Source organism: Syngnathus leptorhynchus, chromosome 10 (assembly GCF_054491065.1).
Source record: "Syngnathus leptorhynchus isolate UIUO chromosome 10, UIUO_Slep, whole genome shotgun sequence".
Lineage (NCBI taxonomy): Eukaryota > Metazoa > Chordata > Actinopteri > Syngnathiformes > Syngnathidae > Syngnathus > Syngnathus leptorhynchus.
Genome location: NC_141204.1, coordinates 6,829,791 through 6,852,344, shown reverse-complemented (window position 1 = coordinate 6,852,344; position 22,554 = coordinate 6,829,791). Strand labels below are relative to the sequence as shown.

General features: G+C 38.2%; 1 protein-coding gene across 4 annotated transcripts in view; it reads right to left on the bottom strand.

Moving 5' to 3' along the window:
• khdrbs2 (KH domain containing, RNA binding, signal transduction associated 2) overlaps positions 1 to 22,554 on the bottom strand; it is a 30,666-nt gene that overhangs the window by 4,700 nt on the left and 3,412 nt on the right. For all 4 annotated transcript variants that reach the window (XR_015067416.1, XM_085922219.1, XM_085922217.1 and 1 more), the window contains exons 2-8: positions 18,503 to 18,630; positions 14,006 to 14,122; positions 10,788 to 10,934; positions 7,293 to 7,420; positions 5,421 to 5,610; positions 897 to 979; positions 685 to 743 (exon numbers count right to left, since the gene is read on the bottom strand). Coding sequence is in view for 3 of the 4 variants with exons in the window: in XM_085922219.1 (XP_085778345.1) it covers positions 685 to 743; positions 897 to 979; positions 5,421 to 5,610; positions 7,293 to 7,420; positions 10,788 to 10,934; positions 14,006 to 14,122; positions 18,503 to 18,630 (852 nt within the window). In the remaining variant the exon portion in view is untranslated. The remainder of the gene's footprint in view (positions 1 to 684; positions 744 to 896; positions 980 to 5,420; positions 5,611 to 7,292; positions 7,421 to 10,787; positions 10,935 to 14,005; positions 14,123 to 18,502; positions 18,631 to 22,554) is intronic.

Below are 22,554 nucleotides of genomic sequence, written 5' to 3'. Positions count from 1 at the left end.
GTGCCGCAAGTAGGACACTGTAATCCTAAAGATGATTTCCGTCAAATTTACAATTGTTTTAATTCCAAGTCATGCAGAGACACATCCATGTATTAGCATTGGAAACTGCACTGCAATTGCAGGCAATTTACACAATTTATCCAAAGAGAAGAGCCCAAGATTGGAGTTGCCATTTGACTGTCAATTCTGCACAGGCACTGCCCTCCTCCTGCTTCCAGATCTTGCATGTAGAGCTAGGAAGCCTGATTGCTGGTTAACGGCAACCAATCTCATGTGCCAAAGTGCTCAGAAATCCAGAAGTGAGGTTGTATATGCCTGCCTTGTGCCTTGGGGTGAAGACTTGCTCTTTTTTTCGCCGGGAGGCTTATTTTATTCAGCAATTCCAGGATGGAGCTCACCTAATACCGTATTATTTTTCGTCAGAGAGTGGGCATCATTTGTGGGCTTCACAAAATGAACGTATCAACTTTCAGCAAGCCTTCACGACGCCAAATTCTAAAATATTATGTAAATGTCTCTCTCTGATTTTTATAAATAGTCTCTACAGGTGCTCTGTAGAGCTTTTAAATGAAATTTAAAAGTGACGCCATCCACAAAAGCAATAGGATACATTCCAGCTGTGACAAAACTACACTAGTAAAAATAATTATCATGAAAATAAATACTTCATGGATGGATACTTACCATAGTTGTTGTAGGAGTCATCATTTGTTCCTTGCCCATATTCATAATATTCGGAGATGCTGAATGACAAAGACATTGTATGTCACTATATGGTGTACTAGACAATAACACAATTATCCTTTTAAAATCCCTGCTGTCTTAAAAGAACAAAATAGTACAACACATAGAGACGCTTTGTGTGCAATTATTGAACTGTGTATAAATGTTACTACCTCTTCGAGTGATTGCTGTAGTTTTCGTCATAGGCATCGTAGCTGTCATCATCATATTCTCCGCCATAGCCATCATCGTAACCCTGCGAGGAAAGACGGTGTGAGCAAAACAGTTGAGTCGTCTACTCATTTATTTGCACTCCAAGTGAAATCTATCAATGCTTGGTACTGGGGGCAGTGTCCGTAATGGGGGAGGAAAAAGAAAAAATGCTTGCCCGGTTAAAATACATTTGTATATTTCCTATCCACACTAAGCAATATTGTCTTGGAAACAAGTGGAAATATATTTTTAAAGCTATTTTTAAAACCACTATCAGGAGTGACAATGTACCTTTGTGTCCTCTAATTGACGAGACATGTTTTTTTTTTTTTTTGTAATTGTACCCTCATCTGTAAAAACAAAGGAAAGAACACGAACCCTTTTACCCAGACAGGTAGGAATAAATCAAATGTTAACACAAAGGTGGAGGGTTCTTATTGGGGATAATTAGGACAGCAAGAAGCTGAGGGCCCGTAGCCATGTGCTTCATTATCAGTTGACAACCCGCATTTCCCCCGACAGTGACGGATCTTCACGCCGGCTTGCTTCTGAATGTGCCACCGCAAAGCAGGACGGGAAGGAAAATGAGATTTGCACCATTTTTTTGTCTCAGTGAATGGTTGTCGCTCTTCACGCTTTCCACCTCTGCAAATGCACCTTTTGTTCTGGCATATTCCTATTATTTATTCATTTGGCCTGCTCAAATCATACCCTTATTAGCACCTCAAAACTGTGATAAGCTGAGTCAATTTTCCACCTGAATTTCTCGCTTTCATTGTTTGTTGCTTGGGTGAAAGAGGTTAAAAAGTGCAAAAAAATTCATACAAAATGTAAGCACATTATATAGTTATGTAATAACTAATATGAGAATAGTGTGTCACTTATGTTTTTTATAAACAAAAAAGGATGGACTTAGAATTCTAAACAGACTTGCCGATGAGCAGGTTGTCCTCAGAAGTGTCCTGAGAAAGAAAGTGCTCTCCTAGAAAAACACAAATCTGAAGCATCTTTCAGAGAAAAGCTAAACTGGGAGGATTTTTCTCCTCGTTTCAAAGGGGTTTCTTTTGCAGCTTGCACAGACGATGGAGGTTTTTTTTTTTTCCTTCTCAAAGCCTCCCAAAGCTCTGTGTTTAATCACATTAGCGTTTTTCAGCCCTGCTATGGTTCCAGGGATCAGGTTTTGCAGAGGCAAGCAATGCATTTCAAATTTGACCACCAATTTCTGTACCCACGACATTATAGGTGTATAATGTAAGTATAATTAGATCAACAAAAACACAAGCTTCCTTGAAAGCACCAATTTTACCCGAAAGTACTTGTTTTTAACGTATCAGAGTACACGTCTGCTTTTTCTATCATAAAAAATGCTTTAAATTTTTATTATTGTTCATATTTGCTTTTTATCCTTTAAAAATGTATTTGGAACAATTAATAAAATTCTTTCTTTACTAGTTCTCAATTTAATTATAATTTACTGCACTTTTTTATCATGTATACATTAAATTTTGTGTTTATCCTATTACATATATAAAAACAACACAACCAGTGGATTGGAGATGCAAGTAAACTGGAATTTATGCGTTGATAATAATAATAATGCATTCCCACATAAACAATGTTGGAATATCATTCAAGGCCATCTTCAGAAGATGTTATTGGGTCTGCCTCACTCAATAGAAGTAACACATCTTTAAATTAAGTAGCCCCAAATTATATCCCATACTGTTGTAGCATACTGTGATAGAGGGGGGGGGGGAATAAATCTTAACAACTGAAACATCAGCCGATTGCTGAAAAAGCAGATGTGTTATCTCTAAAAGAGTCCTTTGACTTGATAAGAGATCTGCATTTGAAGCACTTTCATATCATAACAAGAATGACATTTTGCAGCTTAGTGCAGATGAATGAATGACTGATGTACAAAAGTAGAAAATGCCAACTCACATCAAACTGCTTGATCTTAAATAGCAACAGTACAGTGGTTGCCCATCAATATTTCTGAGTGTGCCAAGGGCTATTTTTAAGCATGCATATAGTATACAAAAGGGATGGATGCAGGAACAAAGTAATAATGCCTTCTTGACAACATGAGTATATGTACAATAAATAATTCTTAAGTAAATACCTCTTTCATGACTGTGTAAAGAATATGCTGCAAATGTTTGCCACCGTGTCAGTGCGGTTGATTCTGGCATATAGCCCGTATATAACAATCCCCCCTGCTCTCACTTCACTCATTGCATTAATGCCCTTCAATCCTGTTTGCGTTCTTTTAAGAGCTAGAATGATGCTCTCTGTCATTTAACTACATGGCGGCGCGACAGGGTTCATTAATCCCAAATAGTCTCTTGAGAGGTTTTGTGTGACGACCACGCTACAAGTGCAAAACAATTCTCACATGATCTGTTATTCACAAAAGGGCTGTGACTGTAATTACATGCATTCATATGAACATTATGTTTTGGTTATGAATATGAAATATTATTTCTGTCCACTAATTTGGCTCTTGACTGATTCGGTTGTAGAATGGAAATTAAACACACACAAGTGCATAAAAAAAACACTATACAATACTTTTAATCAAAGGCTGATGATTTGGTTTTTTTCCTAATCAAGTCTTTTTGTCTGCATAAACAACTGAAACATATCAGCAATCACTTGCTCAACAAGTGAAATCATAATAGGAACTAGAGTATGTATAAGGAAACTTGAGAAACAACAACCAGGGAACTCGAAAACAACAATTAATAAATGTGTTGTGTGATAACCTTTATTACTGATTTCTAGCAAACAACCATTCACACTTACACCTTTGAACAATTTAGAGGAAGCCAGAGCACCTAGAGAAAACCGCCAATAATTCAACCATTAAAAACTAAATATTAATGAAAACAACAGAAATTTAGTAATCGACATACATGCATACTTGTTCTTTCCAATGTTCTTACAGTCTCTAAAATGCCAGTTAAAGCTAATGAATGAATTCATTCACACGACCTGTCCAACTAAACATTTCCGAAACTCCTTTGCTAAACTAATGGAAATATTTTGTATATTCATAAATGCTACCTTTGTAGCTTTTATCTGCCAAATGCAGTGGTGCCAGAAACGTTATAGCAATGTGAGATTTGTGGTCGAAAGCTATAGGGAAAGAATATTGAATTCATAAATTATGAAGAGGAACAGAAACATGATAACTACCAGCTTCCTTGTACTTTCTGTTGAAGTTTTAAATCAATAGCAGCCTCAATAGGTGCCATTATGGACATGGTATCACTTTTAGGAGACAGTGTGACACTTTGACAGTATCCATCAGTCATCGGCCTCCGGAGAAATTGACACAATATCCACCAAGGGTGCATCTTTGCAGAGCCAAACCTGCCCCTGCTGAGCGATTCTTGTTTTATCAGCTCGCTCAAAGAACAATGTTGGCTTTGGTTTAGAGAGAGGCATTACGCCGACCCTAAACTCGGTCATTGGGGGAAAAAATACACAAGATCTTCAAAAACACGATCTCGCAGCCCTCGCAATACGCTTGACGTAAACTGTGTAATGTATCAGAAACAAATCCTGCCAAAGTATGAAATGAGAAAAGAAAATGTTCAGGACAAACTCATCTTCCTGTAATCCCAGAGTCTCTGTGCTCCCAACCTTCTTTCCAACCTCCAATTACAAAGAGAAGAAACATTGCGCTTTTTCACTTTGCAAAAATGCGCAGGCTTCACATCAGAACTCAATTTGGTTTGGTAATGAGACTGTGCTTGTGCATCTCCCCGTGCAGACAGCCCAATCTTCACATGCCAGCACACAGGGGGACTCTGCTCAGCAGGGAGCCTCGGATGGGCTCGGCTGGTGAAACGCTTGTCTTTTTATGTTTGGTTAGAACTTGGAAATCACCTTGAGATCCAAAAACGACCTTGACCAAATCTCCAAATCTAAAGACATCTTTGAATTAAAGTGTTTTTGATATGAATTTCTAGCGTGGGCACGTCACTTAAGTATTTGAAAGACGTTCACATCATGAGCTGGTGGCACATTCAACTAAGGTACACTGAAATGATAATTTACCAAAGATGTTCAAACGACTGCCGTCCAATTGAACAACATGGACTAGTCAAAAATATTCACTGCACATTGAAAATTAACACCCTTCCCTTTTACACAATAAGGGATTTTTCTTTCTAATTTGGATCCAAATGCATCCTTGCAGGTCCCCTGCCCCTTCCAAGTTACCGAGGCAATTCAATGGAAGTAATCATGTAAGTCCCATAAAAAGTATCTTTTTAATAATAAAAAAAAAGTTGCTGGAATTAATTGCCTGCTTGCTCCAATTTTTCCAAATCATAGAATCCCTTCATGCCCCAATTCTCCCTACCTCTACATGTAACATGAAACTCATCACATTCAAAGTGGATTAAAGCAAGTAATTACAGTATTTACTATCAGCTCTACTTTTTACTTTGAGGAAAAGGGATTGGACTCACATAGTCGTCATATGAGTCATGTGTGCCGGCTAACGGTGGAGGTCGGTACCCTCCAATTGCCGTTACTGCCGCTCCCCTGGCTCTCGGAGTTTGAGCTTCCCTCGTTAAAACAGATGCAGCGGGCTTGCTGTGAGTCGCGGCACCCGTCCCCCGGGGTGTTACTGTGCTCCTTCCTGTGTTCCTGCGGGCCCTGCACAAAGCAAGCAAGCAGAAGAGCTTGGCGGTGATTTGCCTTGGGAATCTACCCTGCAAATTCCGTGAGCAGTCTGCAAATTGCTGTGAAATCGCTTTTATTGCTGCTTGTGTCCAGGCAGCCCCAGTCGGCGGTCGTTTCACAGCAAAGTATGCCTGAATGAAACCGCAACTGGCTTTGAGGGCTTGTAAAAATTGCAGGCTGAAAAGTGTCACCTTTGAGAGTACTACTGCTACATAATCGACCTAAAAAGCATTTATTTAGGTACTACAATTAATGTTGTCTTTGTTCAACATGTCATGGACAAACAGATGCTTATATTGTGATTGTATGACGGACAGACATTAAAAGTGTATCGAGCAATTTTTCATACACAGTACAATGTTTACTGGTGAATTCAAGTCACTGGCAGGATTGTATTTTGGGTTGAACATTGCAAAGCAGTCTATAGTCCTGTAACTTACATTTGAATGTGATGTAGGTCGGCTAGGAGAGCTTTTTTTTTTTTTAACTCTTGTGTATCCTCCTCTAGGTAACAGCCTATTGTGAGCCAGAAATACAGCATCTCAAAGGGGTATTAGTGGTGCATATTTTTCATGGAGATTTACACTAATTGCTTATCAGTATGCCATAAGCAGGAAATCTGAGTCAGGAAGTGCTGCTGACTTTTTGTTGTTGTTGTTGTTGTTGTTGTTGTGAGCATTCCTTGATACTACCGGGAAAAACGTCTACGTGGCCTGCCAAAATTTCAAAACCATACTGGTTTGCACAGACCACCATCTGTTATACCCTGGACAATTTGCTCTAATGAATAAATAAATAATAAATGGTGCCAAGAGGCAAGTATTCCGTACAAGAAACCACATGCAAGGCTGAGCTAATTAAATGCTTTGTTTGATTTACATTTTGTGCACCTATTAGGGCTAGACGTTGTTTATTGTCCTCTTAAAATATGTTCTCTAATGAGACCATAGGTGTGTTTTGTTGCCAATGAGCACTCCGTTGTACACCAATCATATATTAACTGCAGGTTAATGACGTGAAGCACACCTTGAGGAGGCTTGCAACAATTTTAGCAGGACTCGGATGACACTTACAGTCGATGACCCTTTGAGGACAAAACCTTCACGTTTGAAACCCTTGTCCGTTTAGTGTCTAGTGTCTTTGAGGGATTCATCAGAATACTAATCACACTAAAAACATTTATTGTATTGAAGTGAAATATGTCTAAGATTATAGCCATCTTATATACGGCAGCTAAATGAGTTCATATTAAAAAGCCCACATATATAGATGTGCAGTGGAATCAGATTGTGCAGATGCAAAATACAGTGGTGCCTTAAGATGCAACTGACTGGACTTGCTGTTTTTTTTTTTAGGTTTTTGTATTGAGTTTTCAGCAAAACATGAGTTACAAATGCGTTTCAGTTCAGTAGTCTCCTGTCAATAGACGGTAGCAGTAAGCTTTACAGCCATCAATTTGCATTGGTTTCCTTGCAGTGAAAGGAAATGACCAGAGATGGGAATTTCAAGCCTGGAAAATACCCCTCTCTGCCTTGCCCAAAAAAGTATAAAATGCAAGAAACACATTTTTAGAAACATTTGTACTGGGATGTGTGCAAATGGTTTCCCATGCATTCGTATAAACCTCAGAGTTATATTATTCTGCTACGAGTTACCTGGTGGATACTGTGGTGGTTGTCCTAACGCTTCTTCCTTGTGCAGTCCTGCCTCTGTTGGACTCATCAGAACCGTTTAATAATGAAAGCTCTCGTAGTTGCTCCTGTCTGATCTCGTCATTGTAGTCCTGTGGAAGCAAGAAAAACAGCATGCCTCATACATTCAATCTAAACACGCAATTGTGCTCGGCCTCCCACAGACACTCTGAACAGAAGCAGCTGTCATCAAATTAATCTTGACAGATGTTTTCATTGGGGTGAATAAGAAAAGGTAATAGCATCTCTTCTACATTTTTCGTCCACCTTCTTCCTCTCTGTCTTGGAAAAACAACCTCTAATTGAAGGTTTCACCATTTGTTGGTTTGTAAATGGCAATTCAGTCCAACCCATGACCAAACATGATATTATTATACAGAGAAGCAGCAGGGTATCATTGCTGTCAAAACAGACACTTTGATTTCAAAAGAAATGCCAAGCCAAGTCAACATGATTGCACAATCCCGACTTAAATGTGTTTTTAACAACAAAGAAGTGGCAGCAACAGCTTATCATTTTGTGATTGTTTTTGCACTTATCCTTTCAATTGAGAAAGTATAAACGAGGATAAAGAAAGGAGCTGTGAATAAACAGTGAAAATGTCTATTAAATAAAAATTAAATAAAATATATTTTCTATTTAGAATATATTCATGGTTTGGATTAAAGCAGAATGACTTGACTTTATTATTTAGTGGTGCATCTTTAGTGGTGCGTTGGATCACGTAGGCATCTGTGTTTATTTTTAATTTGCAGCATGGGTAGTGTTATAATGAATGCAAAAAAATAAATTAAAACCAATACATATCTATTCCTTGAGCAATTTTATTTGCATTCAGTAATTCGCATAATTTGCTGTAGGCTATATATAAATTTACTACTGTGAAATGAAAGTAAACGGCACTAAGTAAAATTAAATTACAGTATTCCTTCATCCAACATCAACGCCTTTTCAACTATATTAGATTCTGTACAGCTATTTGGTGTTGTCACTGACACATTTATTTTAATTCATAGACTGAAATACCGCCCAATGTTTCATGGGATAACATCAATATGAGATGGCAACTCTCACATGAAAAATGTGCTGCCTTTTCTCTTCATATCCTACTTTTGTTCACTTCTTAGGATCGCATTTATGAGTCCACCAACGCTGCACTTAGTCATCAGGATAGCACAGAAGATATCTCTGCTCTACAATAATTTATTTCAAACCAGAACAGATTATGACCAAAAATAAGTAATATGATTAAAATGATTCTTTTTTTAAATATTCATATTCAAACATAGAAGAGAACATACTTATGGAGCATTTTAAAAACATGACAGCAGTTCAATCAGAACAAATTTTTGACAACGGTACAAACTTACATGCCAAGCAAAAGACACTAGTGCTAGATGTTTTCACTCCAGCAACCAAAGATTTGGGCACTTTTTACACTCAAAATCTAAACATGAACATCACGCATAAACAAACAAACAAATCCTCGCGCCAGACATCCAAAACATTTGACACGCCGCACGCTTGCTCATGAATTAATATGGCCGGCAGCATTCTGTTGGTTTGAACTCAGACTGGCAGGTCTTTTAATTGGAAAGCTGGCAGTTTATTCAAAGCGCTATAAATGTGCCAGACCTCGTGAATGTTGACTGTTGACAGAGGCGTTAGCGTGAGTACACAGAGATAAACCGCGTCGAGGTGCTTTGGGTCGGATTGTTTGCTCACTGAGATTAATTTTGACCATGCGTGATGCACTTCGCCCATCTCAAAGCTAAAGTCGGATGTTGAAGGGGTAAACGGCAGGCAATGCCAGTCACGTTCACTCAAGACAATATGGGGCTTTTTGTAAATTGTTTAACCTACCTTCTCCTTGGTGTGTTCTTTCATTTTGCTTTCCAAACAGCAATCTGTCCCCTCCCAGCATATTACTATAAAACTATACAAATGAATTTCACTCTTTGCATTGTGGGCACCAAAAAGTGCACCTCCTCGGTCATGGTAATTCTTGGTAATCATATCACTACAGTCCTAAAAAAATATGACCTTTGTTTTGCTCTCCACAAATGCAGAAGAGTGACTAAACTCCTCCCGGCTCCATCTACAAGCTATCGCCGCTTTAACCACTGCAATTACTCTTCTTGATCTTATTATCACATCGACACCGGTTAAGACTCTTAAACGAACTGCTCGGTGAACATAAATCTTCACAGAGCACAGCAGACATTGTTCATGAAGCTTATCAGCCAAAGGAGCTTTGCAAAAATCCACACAATACCTGCCAGGACGGCAGGTATTGTGTGGATTTTTTTGCAAATCTTAACTTCCTACTAACTAACATTAACTTCCTACTGAAAAATGCACTCTGAAGCACTTTATGATCGTTTATCTAGATGCACGCAACTGCAGCGGTATTGCCGTGTCACATGCTAAGTTCTTCAATATAGAAGCACACTTATCACATCAACAAGTTGATTTGAATATATTGTAGGTTCTTATGCTTTGTCCTATTGCTCACTTTGCTGCTGCTCGTGGGGCATTGCTCTCGGTCATCCTGACGATATCAGTGCAAACGTTTGTATATTATTCCTATATTAGATTTTCATGCAATGATTCTATCCTGGAACCGGGGTCCTGAAATGGCCATTGATACTTTAGGGCAGAGGTCACCAACTCCCGTCCTGCCTATACTCAAAGTTTTAGATACACCCCTCCTCCGACACACATGATTCAAGTGATCAGGATTGAAACATCTGAAACATGCAGGTTAGGGGGCCCTGATATTTTGCACTGGTGTTACCTTTAACAGTGCGGGTTGAGGAAGGGAAAACTTTGCCAAACAAATCCTGAGTGACTCGCTGTGGCAACCCCTGAAGGGACAAGTCGAAAGTCGCCACAACAACGCAGCGAGCTTGTTTTTTTATTGTGATTCTAGTGTAACATTAAACTCGAGAGTTCTTTGACAAATTTGGTTTTAGGTCCATTGTGCATAATAGCCAGATTTAATATATATGATATCTCACTGCTTAATTCACATGCGGCATAATTATCTCCCTGGCACAGTTGCAGATATACTTGTAAGAAGAGTCAACAGCATGAACTCCATAAAATAAATTTGTGCAGCTTTGATTAATATTTACAGCTCAGACAAAGCACGATTACACATCATGCACAATAGTTGGCTAAATTCTCCTGGCTGTTCCGCACTGCATTTAAATTACTGAACAAAATGTTTTTATTTCTCAATAAGACCAATAATATTGTGTGTCATGTAGTGTTTAGATGAAAACACATCAGAGCAATACTAATCCCTTATCTGCAAACACATTTGAATTCTGCACTCTTTCTTTATGCGGGTGAGCCCGACTGAAAGACTAAAGTCAAATCCAATGACATTGCTGAAGAAGTTCTACAAGAGATTAAGTTATGCTTTGAAACAATGATGTAAAACGGTTCACTTACTGGAACAAGGAATTTTTTAATCTCCTCCAAAGCGTGGCTCATACGGGAATAGGCTTCACCCGGTGGAGCAAAGACTTCAATTAAAACATGAAGATCGTGACTCAGATGTGCGTATTTGGGCTCGCCACTATTCCTTAATTCTTCTTCCTGTGAGGAAAAAAAAAAAGCAATTAACCTGTGGCTACAGTATATGTTAAGTCCTATATGTGTTTGCATATAAATGGCCATTAATTAGATACATCTCGGCGATGTTGCGGGAACAAAACTTTGATTAGTAAAATGGTTTTAACAAATACAAATTAAAAAAAATTACAATAATAATGACAGAAAATATAAACCGCATTATATTAAAACAATCCATGTTTACAGACACTCACAGAGAAGAATGTAGCATTTTTTTTCTGCAAAAAATGACTTTTTGCATCACACAGAGAGGGTTGTTTGCATTTTTCATATAACATACAACACAAGAAAATCAAAAATGGACTCCAGTGTGAAGTAGCAAGTTGATAAGACAGCCACAAACATCTGCCCTTCCTTTCAAATAAAAAAGTACACTCCAAGTGTGAAAAGCAGAATATGTTGAGTTGGCATTTTTTATTGAATTAAATGAGACCCTTCCAATCCCAGTAAAGCAATCAATTAAAGCACAAAAGTGACACAGCAGTATCACACATTGCAGAACAAGGTTAATGAAAAACCTGAGAAAGGTTAAAAAACAAGCTCAGAAGAAGTAAGTCGAGTATTACGCTGAGTGGCTCTGCTGCTTCGATGCGACACCTCTGGCATTATTCATTTTAAGTCACTTTTATCCTTGGTAATTATATGTCTTATTGATTATGTCAGTGCTATAAGTAACTCAGAATAATCTCCCAATGCCTTCCCAAATTATTTCACTGTAGCCCTATGTACTACTAGTCTTGATGGGGATTTAGACGAAGATTTTTTGGTCGCTCACAGGTTTGTCAGAGTAATATGAGGATGCATGGCAAGAAAGGACTGGTTTCTACTTTTCTGCAGCTTTGCATTTTTTTGCTGTGCTCAGCTCCCAAGTGAATAACATTATCCTCCTTGTGTAAATAGACTATTTTTCTCCATCGTTGTTGTTTGTTAGCTTTTTAAATGTAGCTTGGTTTTTGCAATTTCTTCCTGTTTGAGAGGCCAAATATTCCTACGATAGTCTGCTGGTGAAAGATAATGTTTATGTTTTGTTGAATGTTTCAGTTTAGGCCGCGTATTTAATGCGAATACAATGTTCCATTATCTGCAAAAACATGTCACTGCTGTCGACAAGACCAGAATGAAAACAAAATTCAGTCATTTTACAAGGTCTGTCTAAATTTAAAGACTGTCTGCCTAACTAGAGCAGTACAGTTATTTTCAGAATATGCAACATCATGTGACAATCTGACAACTGCCTTTTCAACATTGGCATTGGCGTCAATTGGTAAGCCAGACGTACATTTCTCAGAACTTGTTCTGTCATGTGGAAAGTCTCGAGTTCAAGAGGTGAAACGTGGTCTCCCTTGAGTGCCGTGTTAATCCGGTTGATCCCCAAGCACAAGGTGCAATATTGACACACCCTCCACGCTGAGTTATCACCCCATTGCCAAGCTGATGGACCCAAGTGGGTCGCAGCTGAATGAGAAAAGCACATTACACTGACTTTGCCTTCATGGCAGCCTTTCAGACAAAACCTTTATGTGTCAGCTTCTCCCAAAAAGGATGTCAGGTTATAGACAAAATCAATATAACACAAGTTCACACACGGGCACACATTGAAGACACATGCACACACTGATTCTTTGGTAACAGAACCGTAACAGAACACTATTATCTTTTCTTTTGCCACAGAAAGTACCAGGAAATCAAAATCCCTGGCGAGACTCTTCAATTACTTAACATGTTACCCGTTAATTAACTCAAGAGGTTATCTCAGGCAAAGTGGAACGTAAGGTTATCCAATGGCTGTGGAAAACCTCCTCAGGAACTGAAGATTTAATAATCTGATTTCAATCACTCCCAACATGGCCCTTACGTCCTTTTTTTTTTGTCATTGATTCATTCAAAAAACATGTCCTTGACAAACTTATACACCCTTCTACCTAAGCCACTATGATATAACGGATTTCTTTGTTTCAAAGTTTTAGAAAGAATTTTGAACATTATATTAAACATTAACATTAACATTATATTAAAAAAAAATGGTTTAATAGGGCTCAAACAAGTCTGTGCATATGAAGATTTGAGTTTAAAAACACCATTGTGGTGTTTTTTTAAATATTCACTCTTTCAAAGAGTTTTTAAACAATTATGAATCCAATGTATACCCCGCTGTGATGCAATTACATCCCAACTACTGTATTTTTCTTACCATATAAGTATTAAATGCATTTGTAAACAAAACAAAATAAGCAGAACTGAAGCTGGAACAGAGACCACAGCACCGCATTAAACCTATTCATGAAAATTGAAAATACAATGGAGAAAAACATGATAAGACCAGCCCACTTAGTCTTAGAAAGAAATATGAACATGCATTCAATTGAAAGCATGCAGTTGAGAAAACGAATAATACACGCATGTTATCTTTGCTTGACAAGAAAACATGAATCGCATTACACTTTTAACATCATTACTCAAGCAATTCTCTTGGATTTTATTGCATGTTTCAAATTTTACAGTGCAGGTGGCATATTGATTGGGACTGAATTTATTGCACCCGCTGTTGGTTGTTACTAAAACATGGAAACTTATTAAGCCTCCCCTGCTTCAAGATTTGAAAAAATTATTGCCAAGGAAAGAAATTCTTGCTCCGCCAGTGGTAATGGGAGCTCCGTTTCACCAAAGGCGGCACTTTTTATGTTGTCAGAAAGCAATGTCTTCAGCATTAAGAGAAAGAAAACTCCATAGGACGATATTGAAAACTGCTATGATGGCAGACTGACTGCATGCACGCCCGGCTAAGTTGAGCTCTAGGGGACGACATGTCAGCAGGATAAATGACTGGAGCAGAGTGCTTCATTATGTTGCACTCACACATGACAATTACACAATATGCTTTTAAATTATACATGTACTCCCCTACATGTTTGTCAACTGAAAGCTATTCATCCCTGCGAGTGCTTGGATGTTGTTATTTTCAAGTTATTGTGAATCTATTTGACATGTCAAATAACCTATACAGCATATTTCAACATAAATCTATTTATTTTTACCTTTGCTTTATCCCTCATGGACCCTTTTCCGAGGATGGACATCTTGACTCCTGTTTCCTCTTGTAGCCTTTTCATGGAATTTCCCCGAGGCCCCAGTAGCTTTCCGACAAAATTAAACTACAACACAAGTGAGAGGAAAAGTAAGGAGTCACATGTAGAAAATTTAAAATTGTGACATGAACCAGTGATTTACACATGGGGACCATTGTCATCTTGAAAGAAGCAAAATGAAATGTGATCCATTTGGGAAAAAAAAAAGCTTAACCGCAAAAGGTGTTTACCGGCCATGAGTCATTTTTTATCAATATAATCTCAGATTCCTTTCATCATCCATCATGTGGGAAAATATCGTGTAATGTAGCCTGTAATAAATCAATATAATTGCGCTTTTTCTGTAGCGCTTTATAGGTGGATGGTTACCCTCATCCATGGTTCAGCATAACATCATGCACCTATCTTTGTCTTGAACTCTGCCCTCGTTGGTCATGTATCTTATTGGTTTGAGGATCATCTAGTATATCGTGCAGTGGGAGGAAAAATATGGAGAAACATAGGATGAAACCAATAACATCCCCAAGACTGTTCTAGAGGTCAGTGTTGAGATAAAGTCAGAAATAATGAGTTTCCTCCCTGTGGAAATTAAGCAATAGTATCCGGATGACAAACGATCAGATTCAAGCCTCGGGCTCTGACTATAATTTTTTTTTTTTTTTGCAATCTGTTCCAGCCTATGTGCTCACATGGACAATAATGTCTTGATTGTTGGCGATTTTATTTTACATCTGAGAGCTGAAATGCTCCCCTGTGGTCACCTCTAGACAAATTCGTTCTTGTTTTTGGGGAGGCGGTGGGTGAGGGGATGAAGGCGGGTAAAACACAAAAGCTTAAAATGGAATTATGTACAATTGTGGAAACTAAGTAAGAGCCAGCAGTAGGCACCATGTTGAATTTACTGCATTTGTTAGATGTGTAGTGCTGTTTATGTTGTCTGAATATCACTGTGATTGAGGACGAAACAGAATAGGGAGCTGGTTGCTTTGTTCAATAGCAAGACGACCAAAAAAAAAAAAAAAAGAGCAATTTCCTCTAAATCTAGTGGAGTAGTGGCACATTTGGGATTTTTTTTCTTTTTTCTATGTGTCAAGTTTGAACCTTTCCCCTTACCTAGAATACAAATGGTCTTACTAAAAGAACAAACCTTCTTTTTTTTAACCTAATGATAACCTCGATAGGCGTTACAAAGTCCAATTGTTCTTTTTTGTGCCTCATGAATCACACCTCACAATAACTGGATATATGACGTGACAACTAAAAAATGATATATCTAATTATGTTGATAATTTATAATAAATTGGGCATTTAAAGTTGAAAATCAACGCAAAGAATTTAAGAATGGTCGTGAAACCAGGTGAAAAAGGTGATAAGAACCTTAGAACCAAAATGTAAATGTAGAAAAAGAAAAAGAATACAATGTATGAAATGAACATCCTCAGTCTAGTGTTTTTCCCGATACTATCTGTAGACTATACACAATTGCACCACTGCATTTGACCTTCAAATGTCTGCTCTTGCTGTGAAGAGACCACCTCTAGAACTGAACAGGTGGGCATCAACCCACCACCACTTCACAAGCCTAACCCAAATGATATTAACCTTCTCACAAAACAAGCGTCTCCCGCTGCGTCCGAGCAGCTAATAACTCCTGTGCCAGCTGTGTGGCTGCTGCGACTCAACTCTTGACAACTGCACACTCAGCCCGTTTCATCAACATGTTAGCGCCAAGGGATGCGCAGATGAAACCATCCTTAAGAAAATAAAAGCATCCCCGCTGTCCTCGCTTGTCCTCTGATCTGCGTAATTAAGCCACCTTTTGGACAGCTCTCTTCACAGGGGCCGCTTTGACAGGACTATGCCTCAGCTGGCAGGGAGCTGGACAGCAGATGGCCTTGGCAGCCATGGTGGGAACATACTTGCTGGGCACTAGAAAGAGAGTGGCCCGTTTTCATTAAGTTAATGTCTGGAGCCATTCTGCAGCTCCATGGCGAGCAATTTATGCTTGAAGGGGGGGCAGGTACCGCTGTTAAATGAGCTTTGAAATGATCCAATGTGCCCCCTGCTGTCCCAACCCTGATAGTTATGTAGATATTAGAGGGAAGGATGCAAGACAATGGTCCACACAGACAGAGAGGAACTACACTTGCAGGTGTTGTAACCCAATATTAAAAGAGATGTATTAAAATGATAAAATGATGCATAGTTATTGTTACTGTTGTACAACCATGCTAACGAGACAAAAAAGGTGGAATTTGAATCTCCTCGACAGTGTCAATAAAAACTCAGCATTGTTAGATTTTTAAAAGCACATTGTCCAATACTGTGCCAGCATGAAGAGCATATCACAATATAATGTATATCACAAATGCTCATGTTTAATTCACACCATGCATGGTGTTACACTTATCAAAGCAAAACACCTTTCCATAATGAAATGTTTCTTTGGGATGGACAGAAATGGAATGTCACTATAAACGAAGCAGAGCACTATCTAAAGGTCACAATGACAGGATGGATGTCTCGAAAATGGTGCTATTCACAAGGACATAGCAAAAATTAATGTTTGGGTTTGCACATATACTGGCAGGAATTGTCATTCTATATATAACTAAACTAGCTTGTTAAGCAGTTGTATTTTGCTCAAAATGTCCTTTCAATGATCAACTCTAAAAGTGACAGCAAATCAAATCTATAATATTTTACAGGTGGACAAAATACACACATCCATATGATTGATAAAGACAACCAGGTTCCACTGTATTTTGAATACAAATCCATAATTTCATTATTCATCAATTTGATGTGATAGCTATAAAATAATTGAATTTGTCATCCTTATATTTTCTTTTTAATCACCCAAAATACTCTGTGTCAACAAATGCATGGATCAACAATCCAAAATGCATCCTAAATTATCATTCCTTCCCCTGTTGTCTGTTTATGGACATTACGGAGGCTCACACAGACCGTGCATAACAACATTTTGGAAATAAATGTATTTTTTAAGCACCAAATAACTTAAGAAGATGAATTCGGCTCAGTATGCCAACATTCTTAGCAGACCTTGTCCACCACACACATTTGGACAGCACAAGAGGCACGAGCAGAACTATCAACAATGGCTTGGCTTCATTCAAGTGTCTCAGAATGCAACAATGAAGCATCCATGTGTAGTGCATTAGAAATGGAGGGATTACGCGATATTTTTCTGTAGGCCGACATTAATCTTCCATGCAGCAATTCAGCATATCAGAAACTATGTGAAGACTTTTCCCAAGTAATAATGTAATTAATTTACATTTAATTACGTTCAGGCAGGAGGGCTGTTGTAAGCAAGAATGAGCAGCACTGCGGCACGTCCATAACCTGACAGAAGAGATTTATGATGTCTTGTAAATTTCTCTACTGCTCTGCCACCAAGGCAGGATGTTATTGAATACCCGGGGAAACAGCACCAAAGACAAAAGTGAGCTGAGAGTGGGAAATGGAAAGAAGCCAATTAGTTGTACGGCTCTCTGTCAGAGACTCATTGGATGAGCAAGCCCAAAATATATACACAACATAGCTCGAGAAATGACTTTGAGGCCATTTTGAATTTGTGAGTACATCTTGTCAAGGCTGGTGGTTTTAATATGCTCCACAAAACTTAGATCCAAAACTTCTTTTGTCCAGATCCAGCCTAAGGGGGCTGTGCAATGAATTATGCAAGCTTTCTGATTGGGGTCCTCATGTTGTTTCCTCGTGCCTTTTGTAATTTTATTGATTCAGTATAAAGTTCATAACTCTTATTTGCAGGCTCTGCTGTGCTTTCATTCACTATCTGATCAAGAATTGATTTACCTACTGGACCTACCGGACATCAGTGGGTGAATGTAGTTGAGCACCATAGCAAGGAGAGCATGCAGCTCTTAATTCTTCAATAATGTGTAGTCTTCACTTGGAAATTAATCTGCTAGAGAGGTACCTTTCAAAAAAAAACTTTGCACTGGAGTTTTTTTTTTTTTATCTCTCTTTCTCTCTTTAGCTGTATCACACCACCTGTTCTGTAAATCCACTGTCAAATTGAACTGAAAAGGCAAGTAGGTTTTCTGTCATTTAATGATTTAAAATCAATAAAATCAGTGGAGATTTACTGAACATACGGTAGATTAATGACTTTCTCGAGACTGATCGTAATGTATGGATTCTGTAAAGGAGCACATTGGGCTGAAACACTTGGCCTTCTTTGTCAGGCCGAAAATCAAATGTAAAGTGAAAAAGAGGCATTTGTCCAACAATTTCCATATGCCAGGGATCCAGGATGCCATGGCAACGAGTCTAACGACAGACATGGTACCCTGCTGAGTACCAGCTACTACCGTGTACCTTGATTTTTAGGCTGCTATTTTAAGGGCTTGTTAATTACTGAAGAAGTGAAAGACAAACAGAGTGTTTGCATCTTACCTTTGGATACTGTTGCACTGGGATGAGAACTCTTTCCGACAGCTTTATGTTTTTATTGCTGATAATATCAAGGTATTTCTTCATGATACCATCTTTTTGCAGTTCATCACCTTCGTGCTTTTCAATTTCTGCAGCGAAGAAAATAAAGGAGATTATTAGTTAGGCTGTGTCAATGCTGTCTGGTGTCAGCGTGACTGAAAAAAGTCAGGAAGATGACAAAAAGAAGTCTCACTCTGGTAATACTTTGGGAGAAATGAAACTATGCACACAGCTGTAACTAAAAGCACATCCTGGTAGGACTTTTCCATGTTGCTTGATGTCATTGGAGAGCAGTTGTTTGAGGTGGTGCAGGTTACATCTATCAGCGCTCACAATAAGATCATATTTGCAGATTATTGATTTCCATCAAAGTGCACTTTGTCTCCATGAGTGGAAATTCTTGTGTAAATTGGACCCAACAGTCATCTGATGTGTCCAATCTTAACAGTACACTGCATCACCATGGCAAAAATGATCCAAAACACTCTTCAGTCATGACTTTCTGGAGATAGTCTTTAAATGCATTTGAGCAACAATTGTGAAATGACTCTGAAAAGCTGCAAAATCAAGATGCTTGTGGGGGATCCAGAAATGAGATGAAAAGTAAGTTAGAAAATTTAATGCAGGAATTTTGCCAAGTGTTCCTTTGTATCCTTGTCTCACAGTGATTTGCTGTATTCTTACAGAAATGGAAGGAAAGAGATTATGGACCATCTCCAATTTAAACTGTATTCGGGTTTCATGTGTTCGAGTATTATCAAATATATCAGTACATTTACAGTACATTGCACGTCACTAGCACGCACGTCTATTGACACAGACTGCGGATCATAATGAAAAAGGTTGAGGTCAACACTTAGTAATCAACACCTTCAAGTAGTACATGACAGGTGTCGGAGAACAGGAGATATTTTAAGCAAGCTTCCTGTGGATAGAAATCTGTTTAATCTGTGAATCTGCCTGTGACAAACCATGTAACAACCACAATTAAGGGTTTGTTGAGCTGATGATTGTCATGGACTTTTATTGAAATAACAATTATTTTGTATTTGTAAATGGCCAGTCATTTGTGTGCAGCAATGATGTTTTCAAAAGACTATGAGGAGTTTTGTTTTCCAGAACGGTGCATCTCTTGTGGTCTGCAGCCTGCCACAAGAAGATTGTGTTTGCGTGCAAGAAAAGTAAATCGGCTTACACAGAACAAATGTGGCAAAACATTCGCACAAGAATCATCTTCCCCCCCCCCCCACAAAAAAAAATGTGGACGGGTGCAGCGTGAGCGCAGAGATCAGGGGAGCAAGAAAGTGAACTGAAGGTCATTGCTTTCAATTCTCTCAGGATAAAAAAAAAATCTCATTGGGGGAAACGAATCATTTCAACTCTGAGTTACTATTCTGGTGCTCTTGATCCGCTCTGATGCAATGGCCAAAACTCCTTCAGCAGTGCTGCTCAGATGAGAAGAATTTTGAAAAAAGAAGGGTTTAAATGGTCAACTATGGGATAAATGTAACTATAAATGCATGTGCAATTCAGAAGTCACACAGAGTGTGCGCAGTCAGCCCGCTCTGGTTTTAGTTCCCATGCAAGACCCAACTTTATTTTCCAGATACCAAAAAAAAGGAAAATAGAAATTTGGAATTAGCAAAAAAAAAAGAAACTTAATGCACTTAATGCAATTGGAAGAATGAGAAGATACATTTTTCTAAAAACCTTTTATTTTTTTATTTTCCACTCTTTCAGAAAGCTACTCCCTGGTTTGCAGAGAATCAACTCAGACTTTATCACCCATTCTATGACTGAAAGATGTGCTTCATCATGACTCAAATGGTTTGAGAAAAAAAAATCCCCACTACCCTTTCAAAAGTAATAAGAGTAAAATACATACACAAATCATTGCGCTTTACTCAAATTTGACTATTTTTATAGCAATCTTCTATGACGTTTGAAACATTTATCCATTATCTTTTGATTAAGATGTTTGCATCATTGGTATTTGTTGTATTAAATGCCTCAAGCGTTGGCTTTTGCTAACGCTGGAAAAAAAAATTCCTTCAACAAAAGTTCCAAAAAAATTACAATGCCTAACATGAGTGCATTATGCATCATCTGAGGTCAGCCATGCATAACAAAAAGTGTTTACAAAGTCAGGTTGAATTAAAACACAATGCGCCAGCTGAATGTGTTGGTGTAGCCATTAAATTAATTCTGAAAAGCGTCTGAAAACAAAACAACCCCAGCTACAATTATTGATTTTTTGAATCCTATTATGAAGTCTCACCAATGCGGCAAAAGATAAATAAATCAAATTACTCCAATAACTGATTGCTTTTTCATATCAAAGACAAAACAGGCTGTAAGCATGCTATGATTTACTGCCGTAATCTGTTGGTCGAACAGACTGAAAAAAGGAATTAGCTTTGTCATTTTCTGATTTTGACAAACGAAATAAAAGCGGGGCGGGCTGGGTGCTTCACAATTAGCTTGAGTGTTTATTCTCTTGCTCTTTTTGACTGAGCTGCGCTATTTGAAATCTGTTTGGCCTATTATGAAGTAATGATGTGCAAATCAAAATTTTATGCCATTTTAAAATTATCTACTCCAGTGAAAAGTGATTTTAAAAGGAGAGCAAAAACCAATTACCACACACACAAATGAGATGTGACAACTCAAGTAAACTATAGAAATCTAATCACTATGGTGTTTCAATAATCTTCAATATGTCAGATATGCTTTCAATACAAAAGGCTCTAAGACAATATGAATCAAACTTTTGTTATCTATATTGGTGGTAGTGCAAGTTGTAAAAATATTTTTCCCCAAAATGACTGTTTTTTGTTATTTTATTTCTAACAAACCATATTTGTGGCTTTTATAGTTTACCAAAGCCCAATGGACAGTTTTAAGGAATACAAAATAGTAATTAATTAGTAGCTGCAACCCCTTGGGGCACATTTCTCCCTCCTTGTCATAATGCAAACATTTGTCAAGTAGGCAGGATCAGCATTACAGTTTGCCAATTTATTTTAATGAGTAAATGCAAAGCAAACAAGCGCTGTTCAGTGCTTATGGAATATATTTTGTATGATTTGTTAATTAATGCGGCAAGAGTTTGCCAATTCCTGAGGTGAACACATCTAATATTTATTGGTGAACTGCCCTGCTGTTTTTTTGGGGTTTGATTTTTACGCATCATCCATAAGACTCGGCCAGGTATACCATCAGTGTGTGTGTGTGTGTGTGCGTGCCAGTTGAACAGAGCTGTCTTCCGCTCTCCTGCTCATGAGCGAGCGACGGACGGCCTGCCGATGCAGGTGATTAATGTGTTGTCTTCTATTTAATGGTGCACTATGTGACAAACGCTATCAACCCGCTGTGAGTCTTAGACACGACTGGCCATGTGATTCAGGCGTTCTGATAGGTTAGGGGGTTCACTTTTGACAGTCATGTGAAAGGTTATCAAGGTCACATCTGATCCAATTTATCCTTTTCAGTTGCAATACCATTTGTTGCGTTGTTTTTATTGCATGTCAGCATGTCAAAATGTGGTCACAGAATGCTAATGCCAAAGTGTATACCAAACCAGATTTACAACATGAATCCCTCTCATCTTATCAAATAAACAACAATAGTTGATTACTAAACCATTGCAATTGGGAAACAAATGGTTTGTAATATTTTATAACGTAAAATAAAATTTGATCCAATGAATTGATAGAATAATTAATTCTAAAAGTATTTATGAGTGACAGCCCTATTTTATCTGTCATGGCATCACAAGAATAACTTCACTCACATTTGGTGTGACCGCAGTATTAGGTGCATTTAAATGTTAGCCTTCCTTTTGTCGTTGACATTGACGCTGCATTTAATGAGCCATTCAAAGCCTCTGAAGAGGTACAGCTATGCCCATCGCCATTCTCTGGTTCATTCACTCATTAGAGTTGCTTGCAATGCTCTAGACCTTGAAAGTGAACGATAATGGAGCTAAACATTCATTGGGAGTCGCGTTTGAT